General features: G+C 41.4%; 1 protein-coding gene across 3 annotated transcripts in view; it reads right to left on the bottom strand.

Annotated features, from left to right (window-relative positions):
• kifap3a (kinesin-associated protein 3a) overlaps nucleotides 1-19,803 on the bottom strand; it is a 181,056-nt gene that overhangs the window by 51,916 nt on the left and 109,337 nt on the right. For all 3 annotated transcript variants that reach the window (XM_067990449.1, XM_067990448.1, XM_067990447.1), the window contains exons 16-17: nucleotides 14,313-14,411; nucleotides 8,485-8,570 (exon numbers count right to left, since the gene is read on the bottom strand). In XM_067990449.1, coding sequence (XP_067846550.1) covers nucleotides 8,485-8,570; nucleotides 14,313-14,411 — 185 coding nt within the window. The remainder of the gene's footprint in view (nucleotides 1-8,484; nucleotides 8,571-14,312; nucleotides 14,412-19,803) is intronic.

Here is a 19,803-nt window from a genome sequence, read left to right as displayed (position 1 = left end):
GGGGGTAATCAAAGTCAACCTCCCCTGTCCTCACCCAACATCCGCAGATGCACTATTTGTGGGCCCATCAATAGCAACCAGGAACAGGATTTTTGGCAGACTTTTTACCTCAACAGCCCAGGAAGGCTGTAGCTGACTGTACTATGCCTTCTGTTGCAGCTAAGGTAGTTAACTGAGCATAGACCAGGGATCAACTATGGGACTTTCCTGGCTGCATGGCTAAATACCAAATCATGGGGCACATTCATCCACTCAACCATTAAAGAAGAACATGATTTGCATATTATATTTCTATAAATTGCATAATATAGAGCAAAATATGCAACAAAAAAATCTAGCCCATTTCACTAATGTGCATGATTTAGCAAAAGGCTAGTTTGGACCAGGTTAGGAATCAATTTGAAAAAATAATGCACTTAATTTTGCTTGTAGAATTAATCCTGTCCCACTCAAAAAATTCAGAAGTTTCCTATTATTTTCACTGGAAATTCACAGCTAGCTTTGGTCACTTTGGGTGGGAAAGGTTTACACCTTTGGGTTAGCCCCCACTTACTCCGTTATAAAACAGGGATAAATGCCCAATTAAACAGATCTTGCAAAATGCCATGATACCTGAGCCACTTGTGCATAGTGAGACACGTGTCTTAATCTGGACATCAAAGGATGAATTTTTTCCACATAGTTATGCAGTTTTTGAACAGATTTGAGAAGCAGCAATATCTCAGTGGTCAAAGGGGTAACTCCATGGAAATCAATATGGTACTGTCAAATACCCAGATTTATAAATATAAATGCAAGTTGTTGTTCATTCTCAATCATAGCTTAACTTTGTTGAGGTGCCAGAATTTCCCTCCTTTCCAGGGCAATAAGTTCACCTTGTTTCATTGGACAAGGACAAGATCAAATGCTTAAACTATCGTTTCTTTCAACATGCTTCCTTTTTCTTCTGGTTTTTGCCATCACCTTGAGCAGAAGAAAAAAAGTCACCATTGGGCTGCTCTCCAGCACCTTCTAGCAGGTGGCCAACAGCAGTATAGGTGAAATAAAAACAGAAAGTGCTGGAAAAGCTCAGCAAGTGAGGCAGCATCTGTGGGGAAAGAGACAGAGTTAACGTTTCAGGTCGAAGACCTTTCATCAGAACTGGAAGATGTTAAAAGAGTTAAAGTTTTTAAGCAAGTACAGAGCCAGAGAAAGTAGGGGAGGGAGGAAAGGGAAGCAAAGAACAAAAGGGAAGTTCTCCGTCCCACTCACACTCTGATCTCTCTGTGTTCGGCCTCTTACACTGTTCCAACGAAGCTCAATGTAAGCTCGAGGAACAGCACCTCATCTTTAATTTAGGCACTTTACAACTTTCTGGACTCAACGCTGATTTCAATAACTTCAGATCATAACCACTGTTCCCATTTTTTCGGTCAGCTAGTGCAGGTAATGGTTCTGCTGCTGCCATTTACAACTACTCCTGATCAATCTTTTGTTTCTTAACCTGTCCCATTACCACCCTCCTTGCCTTACACCATCATCCCTTTTGTCATTTAATCACACGTGCCCTCTACCCTATCACAGACCTTCCTTTTTGTTCCTTCCACCCCTCCCCACCTTCCCCTGGCTCTGTACTTGCTTAAAAACTTTAACATCTTCCAGTTCTGACGAAAGGTCTTCGACCTGAAACGTTAATTCTGTTTCTTTCTCCACAGATGCTGCCTGACTTGCTGAGATTTTCGAGCATTTTCTGTTTTTATTTCAGATTTCCAGCATCTGCAGTATTTTGCTTTTGAACCATATAGGTGAAACTGCTTTCAGCACAACCAGAAGGCCAGGGAAAATAGGAAGAAAATAAACTACAGTGGGCAATTTGGACCCCCCCCCCCCACCAATCACCCCCACAAAATGGATTCTTACAAGCCGTGACATTAGAAGTCAAATCTTCTATGCTGTAAATATTTATCATTTACTCACTATTCACATCATTAGTCTTTGCCATTGAAAACCCAAGTACATTTTAACCTACATGTTTCACATCCACACTATTACCGCGTAATTGGCACCCCATCCACCACCCTAAACATTCACTCCCTTCACCACCGGCACACTGTGGCTGCAGTGTGTACCATCTACAGGATGCACTGCAGCAACTCGCCAAGGCTTCTTCGACAGCACCTCCCAAACCCGCGACCTCTACCACCTAGAAGGACAAGAGCAGCAGGTACATGGGAACAACACCACCTGCATGTTCCCCTCCAAGTCACACACCATCCCGACTTGGAAATATATTGCCGTTCCTTCCTCGTCGCTGGGTCAAAATCCTGGAACTCCCTTCCTAACAGCACTGTTGGAGAACCTTCACCACACGGACTGCAGCGGTTCAAGAAGGCGGCTCACCTCCACCTCCTCACGGGCAATTAGGGATGGGCAATATATGCTGGCCTCGCCAGCGACGCCCACATCCCATGAATGAATAAAAAAAGACTGAACAGCCCATGATCTTTTGAACAAGGATCAATTATGACTCATCCAATGTTGTAGGAAAATTAAAGATAGAGTGCACAATTACAGTGGAATCCATGTACGGTCAAATATCAGTGTTTCGATTTTATTTTTATTTATAACCGTTCCATTCCTTGGAGATCAAATCACCTTTACCTCAAAGATTTTCTTTGGCAAAATAAGTTCATCCTATTCAAGGTCTGAATTTAAGAGACACCATATTTTTGCCCAAATGCTTTAACAATCGCTGGCTTCCTCACTAGTGAAACAAATTGATAACAAAATCACTACAAATGATAAAGCAGGAAAGAAAGAAGTGACAAGGAAGAACAAATGTGCATTTATATCATGTCTCATGCCTTCAAGCCATCCCAAAGCACTGTTGTTGTGTAGGCAAATGTGGCAGCCAATCTGGCAACAGTAAAGTTGCACAAACAGCAAATGAATCAACTTGCTTCAGCTGGATATCAAAGATCAAAGCCATGGTTTTTAGTGCTCATAAATTCTGTTCCCTTATCGCTGACTCCATCCCTGTCACTTTAGTTAGGCAAAGAAAGACCGTATGCTACCTTAGCATCCTGTTCAACCCGAGCTGAGCTTCAAATTTCATATTCCCTCCATTACCAAGACTACTTATTTGCATCTCCACAACATTGCCTGTCTCTGCTCCTACCTCAGCCCTTCCACCACTGAAACCTTTATCTATGTTTTTGTCACCTCGCCTCAATTACACCAGTGCTCTCTTTGATCGCCTTCCTTTGTCGATGTTCCTTATATTCCAACTTGTTCAAAATGCAGCTGTCCATGTCCATCACTCCTGTCCTCATGACTTACAATGGCTTGCTGTGATCCAATGCTGTAAGTTTAAAATCCTTACCCATCTTCAGATCCCTACGTGGCCTCACTTCAGCATAACACAGCAATCTCTTCCAGACTGACTTTCCCTCTTCAGTCTTCTGCCTTTGGTCTCCCTCCACCCCACCATTGGTAGCAGAGATTTCAGCCACCTAGGTTTTGTTCTCTGGAACTCCCTCCTGAGATCCTTATGCCTCTCTAATCCTATAAAACCTTTTCAAAACCCATCTTTTCATCCAAGCCTTCAATCACGCCTTCTTAACACTCTCCCCGGTTCAGTGTTCCATTCGCCATGCTACTACTCTGTACAGTACCGTGGGACATTTTGTATGTTAAAATTGTTGTCGTCATTGTCGAATGAGCAGATAATCTGTTTTGGTCGCATTGCCCAGGACACTAGGACAATTTACTGCTCTTCTTTGAATAGTGCTATGGGGTCTTTAATAACCAACAATGCAAGTTTAGCATTTCATCCATAAGGTCATGAGGAAATAATGATAAGAAGTTAAAATTAAAGGCGCTTTATCTCAATGCACGAAGCATTCGTGACAAGATAGACGAATTAATGGCACAAATAGAGATAAATGGGTTTGATCTAGTAGCCATTACTGAGGCGTGGTTGCAGGGTTACCAAGGTTGGGAACTAAATAGTCCAGGGTAATTGACTTTTTGAAAAGACAGGCAAAATGGAAAAGGTGGGGGTCGGGTAGCCCTGATAATAAAGGATGACATAAAGACAGTAGTGAGAAAGGATCTTAGCTCGGAAGATCAGGAAGTAGAATCAGTATGGGTGGAGATGACAAGTTACAAGGGGCAGAAAACACTGGTGCGAGTAGTTTATAGGCCCCCTAACAGTAGTTACACAGTTCAACAGAACACTAATCAAAAAAAATAAGAGCTTGTAACAAAGGTAATGCAATAATCATGGTGGACTTCTATCTTCATACAGACTGGGCAAATCAAATTGGCAAAAGTAGTTTGGAGGGCAAGTTCATGGAATGCATTCGAGACTGTTTCCTAGAACAATACGTCATAGAACCAACCAGGGGACAGGCCATTTTAGATCTTCTGTAATAAGACAGCGTTAATTAGTAATCTCATAGTAAGGGATCTTCTTGGGAGGAGTGATCATAATATGATGGAATTTCATACTGAGTTCGAGAGTGACGTACATAAGTCTGAAACTACAGTCTTAAACTTAAACAAAGCCAATTACATAGGTATGAGGGGCGAGTTGGCTAAGGTTCATTGGGAAATTAGATTAAAAGATATGGTGGTAGGAAAGTAGTGGCAGACATTTAAAGAAATATTTCATAATTCTCAATGAATATACATTCCACTGAGGAATAAAAACCCCATGGGAAAAGTGATCCGTCAGTGACTAACTAAAGAAGTTAAAGATAGTATTAGATTAAAAGAAGAGGCTTATAATGTTACCATCAAGAGTAGTAAGCCTGAGGATTGGGAGATTTTTTAGAAACCAGCAAAGGATGAACAAAAAATTATTCAAGAGGGAGAAAATAGAATGAGAGAGTAAACTAGCAAGAAATATAAAACAGATTGCAAGAGTTTCTACAAGTTTCTAAAAAGGAAGAGTAGCAAAAAATAAACATGGGTCCCTTAGAGGCTGAGACAGGAGAAATTATAATGGGGAATAAGGAAATGGCAGAGATGTTAAACAAACATTTTGTATCTGTCTTCACAGTAGAAGACACAAAAACATTCCAGAAATGGTGGGAAACCAAGGGTTTAATGCGAGTGAGGAACATAAAGTATTTAATATTAGTAAAGAAAAAGTACTGGAGAAATTAATGGGACTAAAAGCTGACAAATCCCCTGGACCAGATGGCCGACATCCTAGGGTTCTAAAAGAGGTGGCTGCAGAGATAGTGGGGATGCATTGGTTGTGATCTTCCAAAATTCCCTAGATTCTAGAACGGTGTTTGGAAGGTAGCAAATGTAACCCTGCTATTCAAGAAAGGAAGGAGAGAGAAAACAGGGAACTACAGGCCAGTTAGCCTGACATCAGTAGTCAGGAAAATGCTGGAATCTATTATTAAGGGCGTAGTAACAAGGCACGTAAGAAATCATAATATGATTAGGCAGAGTCAACATGGTTTAACGAAAGGGAAAGTGTTCGACAAATGTACTGGAGTTTTTTTTTTGAGGATGCAACCAGCAAGTTAGATAAAGGGGAACCAGAGAATGTTATATATTTGGATTTTCAAAAGGCATTCGATAAGGTGCCACACAAAAGGTTATTACACAAGGGCTCATGGGATTGGGGGTAATATATTAGCATGGATAGAGCATTGGTTAATGGACAGAAAACAGAGAGTAAGAATAAATGGATCATTCTCACGTTGGCAGGCTGCAACTAGTGGGGTGCCGCAAGGATTAGTGCTTGGGCCTCAGCTATTCACAATATATATTAATGATTTAAATGAAGGGACCGAGTGTAATATATCCAAGTTTCCTGACGATACAAAATTAGATGGGCATGTAAGTTGTGAGGAGGATACAAAGAGTCTGCAAAGGGATATAGATGGGTTAAGTGAGTGGGCAAGAGGTGGCAGATGGAGTATAATGTGGGGAAATGTGAGGTTATTCATTTTGGAAGGAAGAATAGAAAAACAGAATATTTTTTAAATGGTGAGAAACTATTAAACTTTGGTGTTGAGAGGGATTTGGCTGTCCGAGTACACGAAACACAGTAAGTTAACATGCAGGGAAGGCAAATAATATGCTGGCCTTTATTGCAAGAGGGTTGGAGTACAACAGTAAGGAAGTCTTGCTGCAATTGTACAAGGCTTTGGTGAGACCTCACCTGGAGTACTGTGTACAGTTTTGGTCTCCTTACCTAAGGAAGGATATGCTTGCCTTAGAGGCGGTGCAACGAAGGTTCACCAGATTGATTCCTGGGATGAGAGGGTTGTCCCACGAGGAGAGATTGAATAGAATGGGCCTATACTCTCTGGAGTTTAGAAGAATGAGATGTGATCTCATTGAAACATAAAAGATTCTGAGAGGGCTTGACAGGGTAGATGCTGAGAGGCTGTTTCCCTGGCTGAAGAGTCTGGAACTAGGGGGCATAGTCTCAGGATAAGGGGTCGGACATTTATGACCGAAATGAGGAGGAATTTCTTCACTCAGAGGGTTGTGAATCTTTGGAACTTTCTATCCCTGAGGGCTGTGGGTGCTCAGTTGTTGAGTAATTCATGAATGAGCTTGATAGATTTTTTGACTCTAAGGGAATCAAGGGATAAAGGGATCGGGCAGGAAAATGGAGTGGAGGTCAAAAATCAGCCACGGTCTTATTGAATGGTGGAGCAGGCTCGAGGGGCCGTAAGGCCGACTCCTGCTCCTATTTCTTATGTTCTTATCCAAAGACCGCACCTCTAATACAACACTCCCTTTGTATTGCACTGATGCACCGTGCTAGATGATGTGCTTAAATCTGTAGCAAGGCTTGGATCCACAACTTTGACTCAGAGGAGGAAGTCTGGCCAACTGAGCCAAGCTGACGACAATTAAAACAGAATTCTAAGACATTAAGGTATTATGTTGCAAACATCAGCATGAAGCAATGTCTTATTTGTGACTGAAGTACCAGTAAGGACTAGCAAAACTGAGCCACGTATTTAGATTTTGATAGTAATCCAACATTACATAATCTTCCTAACCAAAGTGGCAATCTAAATCTTGTCATTCATCTTTTGCCTTTCTCCTACCTTTTTCCTAAGCATATCCATTCTGCATTATATATCTGAAATGAAGTAGTTCAATTCATGGAATAAATGACAACTTCGTCAATGAAGCTTTACATTCTTCATTTGTACCTATTGGGCTGACATAAGGGCACCATCAAAGATGACATTGCATGTGCACACAAAACTTCACATGCAATAAACATATAAAATTATCCTACTCTAGAAATTATCTTCCTGTTAAAAATTACAGTCAATACTCCCATTTGAGAATCAAATCACACTGACACACTCAATGTCTCCTCACAAATGCTATAAGCCTTTTTCCAGTCTCTTCCTTCCCATTGCAGCTGTCAATCCTTACTGACGACACACTCCAGTGTATCACCACCAACCTCTTAAAATAGTCACAAACTCCTTTATAAATGCATCACTGTATGATCTAATTACCTAAAGAGAACTTCAGTGTACAACATCCAGTGTATCTATCCCTATACCAGTCCTCTGCTTTTTCTATTCATTTGTTTTTTTTAATTATATTTACAGGCTAGCTGATAAACCCCTGCATATATCCCAATTAATGGAGTGGCACACGGGGTCGATGTAGAGTGAGGGGGTTCTTTTCCAGAGGTAACAATATGGGACTTGATTTGTGTGAACATGACATTTACAGACCAATCTCAGCTTTTTATTTACATTCTACTAGAAAGTTTTCTGTGTATAGATGGCAGGGAACAGGGTAATGTGAAGGTTCACACATTAAGAATAGTCAATTGTATAGGGTACCAGAGGATGCAGATGTTTATAGAATCACAATTTTAATTTACTTTCTTGAACCAAATATCCAATAGAATGGGCTATAAGAATATCACTTACCGACCCGGCTGTTCATTGGATAAATGCATGTGGTGTGGTACTGAGTCTTTTCTGACTAAGAGGGTCCCAGTTTCAATTCCTGGTTGATGCTGAGTTAACTGATCTGAGCTGAGGCAGTAATGCAAAAATTTGCCTCAGCATCCTGGATGAAGAAGTGGAGGGAAACATGTGTCCAGTGTTACCACTCCTAATTAACCCCTGATAGAAGCGTACATGAGAGAACATTAAATGAGATGATGATTAGCTGTGATTCACCACCAGAGTCAAACAATCTGACGAATCTCATTGTTCAGATTTACCCAAGAACTTTACTGAAGTAGAAGGCACTGCTTTCAGGAGAAGAGCAATAAGAGTGGGAAAAAATGGCACATATATTTAGACTCACTGCTTCAAGTCCATTTGTCTACAATCAACCTTCAATTCCAAACCTATGTTACAATCTATTATTTTGGTCCACATTACACATTTCCCTTCCTTCTTGAATTGCTTCCCATTTGACATGGGCTAAAAAGAGAAGCTGTAAGATAAATGAGGGTTTAATAGGGCATAACTTTTTCCTTACCGCAATGATGTCCAACGTATTGTCACAGACTTTCCGTATCTCTGCATTTTTATCATGCATCAGGTCAATCAAGTAGGCTGGAGCCTCTATGAGCAGCACATTTAGGAAAAGCAACATTCCAGTCAAGTACACTGTATTATAACAAAAGGGTCTTCAGAAGCAAAGCATTTGAGTTGTATTAATGGATGCACAATACAGCAACTGGCCCAGAATACAGAATAAAAAGTCGATAAGGAATTGCATAGATTTGTTGATAAAATTAATGCCCAGGTATTAATGGGAATATAGCAGCATGGATAGGAAGTTGGCTAAAGAACCGGATGTCTTAAGCCAAGGAGAGATTTGCTCTGATCCATCAGTTATAGGTCTGATTAGCTGTTTAGAGCCTACTGAGATAGGTGTTTAGCATGCTAGTAGCCCTCTTTGTAGCTTCACTAGGTTGGTACCTCATTCTAAAGTCTGGCTCATGCTGTTTCTGCACTCCGCATTGAACCAGGATCGGTCTCCTGGCCTGACTACGACTGAGGAGCGAGGAATGTATCGGGCCATCAGGTTACAGATTGTGGAGTATACAATTTTTTTAAAATTTGTTCATGGGATGTGGGTGTCGCTGGCAAGGCCAGCATTTATTGCCCATCCCTAATTGCCCTTGAGAAGGTGGTGGTGAGCCGCCTTCTTGAACCGCTGCAGTCCGTGTGGTGAACGTTCTCCCACAGTGCTGTTAGGAAGGGAGTTCCAGGATTTTGACCCAGCGACGAGGAAAGAACGGCGATATATTTCCAAGTCGGGATGGTGTGTGACTTGGAGGGGAATATGCAGATGGTGTTGTTCCCATGTGCCTGCTGCTCTTGTCCTTCTAGGTGGTAGAGGTCGCGGGTTTGGGAGGTGCTGTCGAAGAAGCCTCGGCAGGTTGCTGCAGTGCATCCTGTGGACGGTACACATTGCAGCCACAGCGCGCCGGTGGTGAAGGGAGTGAATGTTTAGGGTGGTGGATGGGGTGCCAATCAAGCGGGCTGCTTTGTCCTGGATGGTGTCGAGCTTCTTGAGTGTTGTTGGAGCTGCGCTCATCCAGGCAAGTGGACAGTATTCCATCACACTCCGGACTTGTGCCTTGTAGATGGTGGAAAGGCTTTGGGGAGTCAGGAGGTGAGTCACTTGCCGCAGAATACCCAGCCTCTGACCTGCTCTTGTAGCCACAGTATTTATGTGGTCGGTCCAGTTAAGTTTCTGGTCAATGGTGACACCCAGGATGTTGATGGTGGGGGATTCGGCGATAGTAATGCCGTTGAATGTCAAGGGGAGGTGGTTAGACACTCTCTTGTTCGAGATCGTCATTGCCTGGCACGAATGTTGCTTGCCACTTATCAGCCCAAGCCTGGATGTTGTCCAGTTTTTGCTGCATGCGGGCATGGACTGCTTCATTATCTGAGGGGTTGCGAATGGAACTGAACACTGTGCAATCATCAGCGAACATCCCCATTTCTGACCTTATGATGCAGGGAAGGTCATTGATGAAGCAGCTAAGATTCAGCATCTGATGGCTCACAACACCTCATGGATGTCCTGTTTTAGGCTGCTGGAGCTGTCCGTAATCTGTTTTACTTAGCACTGTCAATCTGTGTGCCTCCTTGTCTGTTCAGATGGTGCAATGTTCATATTGTCCATCCAGAGATCCAATATGCCATTCAGGTTGTTTGAAACCTACTGGGCCTTACCCCAAGTCGTCAATATTATGTACACTCTCTGCCATGACCTTGGTTTCAAAACTTGGAGCTGAATGGGGCTAATGTCTTAACAACCATGGGCCATCTAATCATCATTTACCAAATCCTCACACCATAGCATCTATCATGTATCTTTGGAAACTAATAACAAAGATCATTCAAAACAAGACAGAAACTGAAAACAGGAAGTGTGTGTGGAGAAAATCAAGGAGTATTTTATGTAAAAGCTCGTAATTTAGTGAGAATTTTTTTTCTAAATGACTTGTGAAATTTTGTGCTCAAGATGCAGGATGTTAATAGTGGGAAAAGGAACATTTTTCTTTCCCAAATTCCAAATGATTACTAGTTTTCCTGGTATCCTGGCCAACATTTATCCCTCCACCAACACCACCAAAACAGATCAAATTACTAGTCAGTTTTCTTATTGCTATTTGTAGGCTTGCACTTTGATCTGCCACGTTTACCTACAAAACATTAGTGACTGCACTTCAAATGCAATTCGTCGGCTATGAAGCATTTTGGGACGTCCTGAGGACATGAATAGAACTACAGCGAAACCTGTAAATTAGGGACTTGCATCAGGTGTCCTTATTATCAAAATGGTGATTGTATGTACAGTAAACTGGATGAGCTAAATATCCCAGGATTGGTTATATCTTCTGCAGCATTCCTTCTTTTTTCATTATCACCTGGGATCGTGCCTAATTCTGGAGCCCTGCCAGCAGGATGTGATTTCAGTTCACTGGGTTTCCCAGTTCATTGCCATCCCAGGGCCCTTTCCCGTTGAGGGAGGGATGATCTGATCCTGGGATCTGCTACACTGGCAGCCTGCACAGGGAGAGGTGGTTTCTGTAGAGCCAGTGGGAGATCCCAGTCAAATTCGGATCACATGACTTCTACAAATGTTATTGGATTTACCTTATAAAGGTTGGGTCCCCTGTAGTTGAGAATCTTCATTTGTGGTTTCGCACAGCAGCAGAATTGTATTCCAGCACAATCTGTAACCTCATGGCTCGGCATATTCCTCACTCTACCATCAACAAGCCAGGGGATCAACCCTGGTTCAATGAGGAGTGTAGAAGAGCATGCCAGGAGCAGCACCAGGCGTACCTAAAAATGAGGTGCCAACCTGGTGAAGCTACAACTCAGGACTACATGCATGCTAAACAGCGGAAGCAACATGCTATAGACAGAGCTAAGCGATTCCACAACCAACGGATCAGATCAAAGCTCTGCAGTCCTGCCACATCCAGTCGTGAATGGTGGTGGACAATTAAACAACTAACGGGAGGAGGAGGCTCTGCAAACATCCCCATCCTCAATGATGGCGGAGTCCAGCGGAGTTTGCAACCATCTTCAGCCAGAAATGCCGAGTGGATGATCCATCTCGGCCTCCTCCCGATATCCTCACCATCACAGAAGCCAGTCTTCAGCCAATTCCATTCACTCCACGTGATATCAAGAAACGGCTGAGTTCACTGGATACAGCAAAGGCTATGGGCCCCGACAACATCCCAGCTGTAGTGCTGAAGTCTTGTGCTCCAGAACTAGCTGCGCCTCTAGCCAAACTGTTCCAGTACAGCTACAACACTGGCACCTAACCGACAATGTGAAAAATTGCCCAGGTATTTCCTGTTTTCAAAAAGGACAAATCCAATCCGGCCAATTACCACCCCATCAGTCTACTCTCAATCATCAGCAAAGTAACGGAAGGTGTCGTCGACAGTCCTATCAAGCGGCACTTACTCACCAATAACCTGCTCACCGATGCTCAGTTTGGGTTCCGCCAGGACCACTCGGCTCCAGACTTCATTACAGCCTTGGTCCAAACATGGACAAAAGAGCTGAATTTCGGAGGTGAGGTGAGAGTGACTGCCCTTGACATTAAGGAAGCATTTGAGCGAGTCAGGCACCAAGGAGCCCGAATAAAATTGAAGTCAATCAGGAGTGAATCAGGAGGAAAACTCTCCAGTGGCCGGAGTCATACCTAGCACTAAGGAAGATGGTAGTGGTTGTTGGAGGCCAATCATCTTAGCCCCAGGACATTGCTGCAGGAGTTCCTCAGGGCAGTGTCCTCGGCCCAACCATCTTCAGCTGCTTCATCAATGACCTTCCCTCTATCATAAGGTCAGAAATGGGGATGTACGCTGATGATTGCACAGTGTTCAGTTCCATTCGCAACCCCTCAAATAATGAAGCAGTCCGAGCCCGCATGCAGCAAGACCTGGACAACATCCAGGCTTGGGCTCATAAGTGCCAAGTAACTTTTGCGCCAGATAAGTGCCAGATAATGACCATCTCCAACAAGAGAGAGTCTAACCACCTCCCCTTGACATTCAACGGCATTACCATCGCTGAATCCCCCACCAACATCCTGGGGGTCACCACTGACCAGAATACTGTGGCTACAACAGCAGGTCAGAGGCTGGGTATTCTGCGGCGAGTGACTCACCTCCTGACTCCCCAACGCCTTTCCACCATCTACAAGGCACTAGTCAGGAGTGTGATGGAATACTCTCCACTTGCTTGGATGAGTGCAGCTCCAACAACACTCAAGAAGCTCGACACCATCCAAGATAAAGCAGCCCGCTTGATTGGCACCCCATCCACCACCCTAAACATTCACTCCCTTCACCACCGGCGCATAGTGGCTGCAGTGTGTACCATCTACAGGATGCACTGCTGCAACTCGACAAGGATTCATCGACAGCACCTCCCAAGCCCGCGACCTCTACCACCTAGAAGGACAAGAGCAGCACGCACATGGGAACAACACCACCTGCACGTTCCCCTCCAAGTCACACACCGTCCTGACTTGGAAATATATCGCCGTTCCTTCATCGTCGCTGGGTCAAAATCCTGGAGCTCCCTTCCTAACAGCACTGTGGGAGAACCGTCACCACACGGACTGCAGCGGTTCAAGGCGGCGGCTCACCACCACCTTCTCAAGGGCAATTAGGGATGGGCAATAAATGCCGGCCTCGCCAGCGACGCCCACATCCCATGAACGAATAAAAAAAAAGTTCCAATGTAAGTTAGTTGGGACTGTCAATAAGTATCCATTTTTTGCAGATGTCTGTTTTTTGGGGATGTCCGTTTGTACAGGTTTCACTCCATATAAATGCAAGTTCTTTCACTGTCCAGCATTCCCAGGTAATGGATGACATAGTTAGATTCAGAGCAACGGTACCTGTATTCTTCCCTAACAATCCTCACCCCTATCCACAACTTGAAAACAGCATCCTTACTGCACCTGTGATATTTTTCCATTGCCATCTTGTGGCCTGATTGAGATTCCCAGTTAAGTACAAATTAGGTGTAGCTTTGTGCTGTGGGCCGATTGGGAACCGGATTGATACTACCCAAACTCCTTTCACACAGGGTCCTTACAACCAGCAGAGAGTGTGCTTCACCTCAGGATTTGAACCCAGGTCCCAGAGATAAAAGGCCAGTCCCTAACCTGTCCCACCACACCATCCAGTCCACTATTTTAAAGATTCTAAAGAATACATCTCATTAAAACCCAAGCTGCTAACATTAATATCCACAGTACAAATCAGAACTAAATAACAATCAGTTCATATTTTTTTAAGGAAATCTCTGGCATTCATAGGCACAAAAGGTGTCTGAGTAAGTAAAATGGGTGGAAAAGAATACAGGGCTACTTATCTCGCCACCATCCATCTCATTCAATGACTTTAACACACTGTTCAGTGGGTTAAATTGCCACAATATATTCTGAATTATATAATGAACAATTTCACAAAATAATCATGTTCAGTCACTCTCTAAATGTAGTATTTGGCTTGTGTATTAATTAATTCCACATGCAGCCTTTTCATCTTTATTGTATATTCATCTTTAAGAAATTAACTTTAAAATATATGCTATTAAAAACTTTTACAGGTTTTTGTCTTTAAACATTAACAGGACATTGAAATCAACTGTAACCTTTGATCCCTTTTGACTTAAAATACTAAGATATTGTACAATACCAGTATTTGAACACGTTTAATTTTTCAGCCTTGTGCCTTTCCCTTCTGGATCAAGTTGACCTAAGCACTAAACAAAAAAGGGAAAAAATCTCTCATTCAGAAAGGATACGTGTTTCCTTTATAATCACATCTCTGGTAGCCTGGTGGAAAACCATCTGGTAGAAGACATAAACAATCTGGCAAACAAATTCATCATCCTCTTGTTTGGCTATGGGAAAGTGCAGAAATATATAGTCAAAGGAGGTTACATTGCAGGAAAAGCAACCTGTACCACAGAGTATCGACATCTATTCAAACATTCCTGCGTCTCGATTTTTATCAGAATCTCAACTGATTACTGTAGTGAAAATGCTCTAAATGTATCAAAATGGTGTTTTCAACAATCATACTGAACTCTGGAAAACAGAAAGAGCCAATCCTAAAAATCAGACTTTCACTCGAATTGGATGATCTGAGTTGTCAAGGTCACAACTTACGGATATAGCGAGTCAGGCGGCTAAAAACAATGCTACTTTAAGTGGTACCTTTGTTATCGAAAGCTGATAAGAACCATAGAATCGTTACAGCACAGAAGGAGGCCATTCGGTACATTGAGCCTATGCCGGCTCTTTGTAAGAGCAAACCAGTTAGTCCCATTCCCCCGCTCATTCCCCATAGCCCTGCAAATTTTTTCCCTTCAAATATTTATCAAATTCCTTTTTGAAAGCCATGATTGAATCTGCCTTCACTATCCTTTCAGGCTATGCATTCCAGATCATAACTATTCGCTGCGTAAAAAAGTTTTTCCTCATGTCGCCTTTGGTTCTTTTGGCAATCACCTTAAACCTGTGTGCTCTGGTTCTCGACCCTTCCGCCAATGGGAACAGTTTCTCTTTATTTACTTTATCTAAACCTTCAGGATTTTGAACACTTCTATCAAATCTCCTCTGCTCCAAGGAGAACAACCCCAGCTTCTCCAGTCTATCCACGTAACTAAAGTCCCTCAACCCTGGAACCATTCTTGTAAATCTTTTCTGCATCCTCTCTAAGGACTTAACATCCTTCCTAAAGTGCGGTGCCCAAAATTGGACACAAAACTCCAGTTGTGGCCGAACCAGTGTTTTATAAAGGTTCAACATAACTTCTTATAGGTGCAAATGTTACACCCTTGTTCAAAAAAGGGTGTAAGGATAAACCCGGCAATTACAGGCCAGTCAGTTTAACCTCGGTGTTGGGAAAGCTTTTAGAAATGATAATCTGGGTCAAAATTAATAGTCACTTGGACAAGTGTGGATTAATAAAGGAAAGTCAGCACAAGTTTGTTAAAGGCAAATCGTGTTTAACTAACTTGATTAAGTTTTTTGATGAGGTAACAGAGAGGGTTGATGAGGGCAATGTGGTTGATGTGGTGTATATGGACTTTCAAAAGGCATTTGATAAAGTGCCACATACTTTACTTATCAGCAAAATTGAAGCCCATGGAATAAAAGGGGCAGTGAGGACAGGAGCAGTCTCTGCCTCGACTTATAAAGCCCAGGATCCCGTATGCTTCTTTAACTGCTTTCTCAACCTGTCCCGCCACCTTCAAAGATTTGTGCACATATACCCCCAGATCTCTCTGTTCCTGCACCCCCTTTAGAATTGTACCCTTTAGTTTATATTGCCTCTCCTCATTCTTCCTGCCAAAATGTATCACTTTGCACTTCTCTACATTGAATTTCATCTGCCAGGTGTACACCCATTCCACCAGCCTGTCTATGTCCTCTTGAAGTCTATCACTGTTTACTACACTTACAAGTTTAATGTCATCTGCAAATGTTGAAATTGTGCCCTGTACACCCAAGTCCAAGTCCAAGTCATTAATATATATCAAAAAAGCAGCGGTCCTAGTACCCGACCCCTGGGGAACATCAAGGTATACCTTCCTCCAGTCCGAAAAACAACCGCTCACTACTACTCTCTGCTTCCTGTCACTTAGCCAATTTCATATCCATGCTGCCATTGCCTTGTCCTTTTCCATAACTAATCTAAAACTTATGATACTATGATCACTGTTCCCTAAATGTTCCCCCACTGAGACTTGGCTCCACTTGACCCACCTCATTCCCCAGAACCAGATCCAGCAATGCCTCCTTCCTCGTTGGGCCAGAAACATACTGATCAAGAAAGTTATCCTGAACACACTTCAGAAATTCCTCCCCCTCTTTGCCTTTTACACTATTATTATCCCAGTCTATCTTAGGATTGTTGAAGTCCCCCATTATCACTACTGTATAGTTCTGGGATAAGTTATGAGAATAAAACCACCACCTGACATGTCTGGGTTTTTATTAAAAAAGCTAGTCTACGGTCATTCTAATTTCTTTTCATATCTGTTTGACAACGAAAGAGGTGAACTTTTCAATACATCTCACTCGGAGTAGTTAATAAACGCCACGAGGTTTATTTGAGAATGAAAGGTATTAAAGATGGTGTTTTTTGACACAAAAAAGTATGTATGTATGCACGTGGGGTGAAAAAGGGGCAAAACGTCATCCCAGCTCTTATGCTAAAAAGCAACATTTTTCCTTTTTTTTCTTTACAGACTTTACAAATTGAAGGTTTATAGACTTTACAAATTGAAGTATAGACAAAAGTTGCGATATATGAAAAACTTTACAGTCGTAGTCCCAGTATAGCTATCAACACGTAAAGTGGACCTATCCTGGAGATGGACGATTCAAGAGGGAACAGGTATGGCAACCAATTCTACTACACAAACTCAGAGGGGCAAGGTTGGATAAGATCTTAGAATCATTGTTAAAGCTGCGAGCACATCAGTATTAAGCTCAACTGATCAATCTTTTAATATAGCCAATAGACTTGCTATTTAAAGTGTTAACTTGTCAAATTATATACTAATGTTGACTTTATTTCAGTCGCATACATTTAATTTAATATCAATTTATAATCAGCAAAGCTAGCTAATGTTGCCTTACTGTGACATATCTGAACTGCCTTTGTAATCTCAATGTATTAATTCCATTAATTAATGACATCTGCTAAATAGTTTGCTTAATTTAATATTTAATAGTTATTATAAGATTAAGAAACGTAGTTTGTGATTTCATCATCTGACGAGCTCTAACGGTTCGGCAAGAGGGATTAATTCATTCACATCAGCTTATATGTAACCAGTGTTGGGGGGTGGTTGTGCAAACGTTAGGAAACTCTAAATCAGTTGATGCAGATGATTCAGTGAGCCAAATTCAAGCATTTAGGACTTCCTAAACATAGGGTGGATGGTGAACTCCAGACAGTTCCCTGATAAGGAGTTACAGTTTAAGAGCATGCCTGCTGATCTTTAAGAATCAGATGAAAAAAGTGAAAGCTTTAGATGGAACTTTATATGGTTTCTCCAGCAGTGAATGTGCCAAGGTCTATACTGTCTTATTCAAAATCACTGAGATGCCTGAATGTCATTTTGTAAACATAGTACTCATGATAGAATTGGACTTCAAGACTTTAATTATCCACCATTTAAAAAAAAATTAAATAAATGTTAGGAAACATCAAAGCAGCTGGGTGACATTGCAAGAAGTTTCTTTTGACTGCCACTCAAATGAACAGAACTGAGAATAGAGGGGGAAACAATCACGTTATTAAAGACCTTCAATCATAGTTATATTATGATCTTAACGAAGTGAAATGCCTGCTTCACAAAATGCCCTACTCAATTCTGTTCATCTTAACCAAGGTATAGTTTCAAAAGACAAGAACGCTATTCATAAATATGATGAGACATCAAAACAGTTCCAGTTTCAATATATCTTAATGTTAATCCATTCAACAGCAATTCCTTGAGTGCCAAACCAATCATAAATCTTCATTATAAGCTGCAAAATGACCAAAAAGAAACAATTTTAAATATATGGCCTACAAAGAGCCAAAAGAGATGCTGTAAATATAGCAATTATTTTAGCATAGATGCTATCAAGCAACCACAAACTTCACAAACATAATTTAAAAAGTAACCATTTACACATCCTGGGGTGTATCAAATAGCTAATTCTGAAATGCTGCTTATGTGCAATAAAGCAGATGGTGTACACAGGAGGGAAAGGGTGGAGAGGAATGAGGAAGAGGTTCCATTAACCTCATAAGCACTTAATATTTTTTTCACTTTGCAAAATGCAAATCATCATCTTAAGGTGCAAAATAAATATGCATGTACTGACTGTTTAGAATTATGAAACATTAGTAATTGATATTCTGACAAACTAAGCTCAAATTTAAGTTTTTAAAGTTTAAGTACTTATCTGTAATCCAATTTTTAAGCACAACAATAAATTAACAAGCTGCCTCTACCTCTGCAGAACAAAAGTGCTATAAACACTCAGCAGGTTAGTCAGCATCCGAAAGAGAAAAGATACATTTCCATTGCATGAAGAGTCGCACCTGAAACTTGTTTTTTTCTTTCAGATGCTGACTGAATCACTGTATAATTGCAGTATTTTGTCCTTATTTCAGATTTCCAGCATTTGTGGATTTCCTTCATGTCCAAAAATTAAATCTTAAAAGCAAAAAGTCATAGTTCCATTTATTAAATTGTTCAATTACATTTAATTTTCAATGCAAATTTCATTTCACAAAATACTACTCCCTCTAATAGTCAATTAAATTGTACTCAAAAATCACCAAAAGGATTTAACTAAATCTTAAAAAATAATTCAATTTTGTACTTTTATCACAGTCTGACATTCAGACTTAAGGGAGTAGATTTTCAACTTGCTACCAGGGCGTAAACCTGATGTTAAAAATTGGCCACCCGTTATAGAAACCAATTTTCATTACATTAAAATCAATGGAAATGAAAATCGAGCCACTTCTATAATGGGCAGTTTCTATAATGATTGGCAACACCAGTTTTATGCCCAGATAGCAAGTTGAAAATCTAACCCAAAATTTTCTTAACGATGGTAACCGATTAGGGACTTTATTAAAACCACACCATATCCGTTTTCACAAGTTGCATTTCTACATGTGCAGAGGTTAAAAACTGCAATTTATTTTAATGAGACAAAAAAATGTATCTCCATCGTCACACCATGTAACTTCTCACATTACGGAAACATTTTAATGAAATCATGATTACTTTCATTATTTAAATATTGCCAATTCTTTTTAAAACAAACTGTTTTGAATTAAATTCTAGCTTTTACACCAGTTCGTGACTAAATACACCACATGATGTGGCACCTAGCCATAGAAACTAGGAAGAGTGCATTTATAATTCCTTACCTGTGCTAGTTCTGCAATGTTAGTCAAGTGGTGGGGGGGGCACTAAAATTGTTCTTTGCATCCCTGGGCTAAGCAGAGGAAGAAAATGCAAAATAACCAGCAAGCATCTGAGTTTCTAACCTCTATCCATTGACCTATATGAGAAGTGTTCATGTGGATGCCAGATGAGGACAAAATTGGGCTCAGCTGCGATGCCTCCCCAGATCGAATGGTCTGTGGTACACTCATTGTCTAGCTTCACATGTAAAGAATGGTCGCTTGGACTAGAGCTGCCATGAAACTGTAGTCAGCCTGAGCTACCAATCTCAAACAGGAGAGGAAAATCACACTAAGATTCTGTG

This window comes from Heptranchias perlo, chromosome 9 (genome assembly GCF_035084215.1).
Source record: "Heptranchias perlo isolate sHepPer1 chromosome 9, sHepPer1.hap1, whole genome shotgun sequence".
In the NCBI taxonomy this organism is placed as follows: domain Eukaryota; kingdom Metazoa; phylum Chordata; class Chondrichthyes; order Hexanchiformes; family Hexanchidae; genus Heptranchias; species Heptranchias perlo.
Note: the sequence above shows the minus strand (reverse complement) of the source record. Positions and strands in the feature narration are given on the sequence as shown.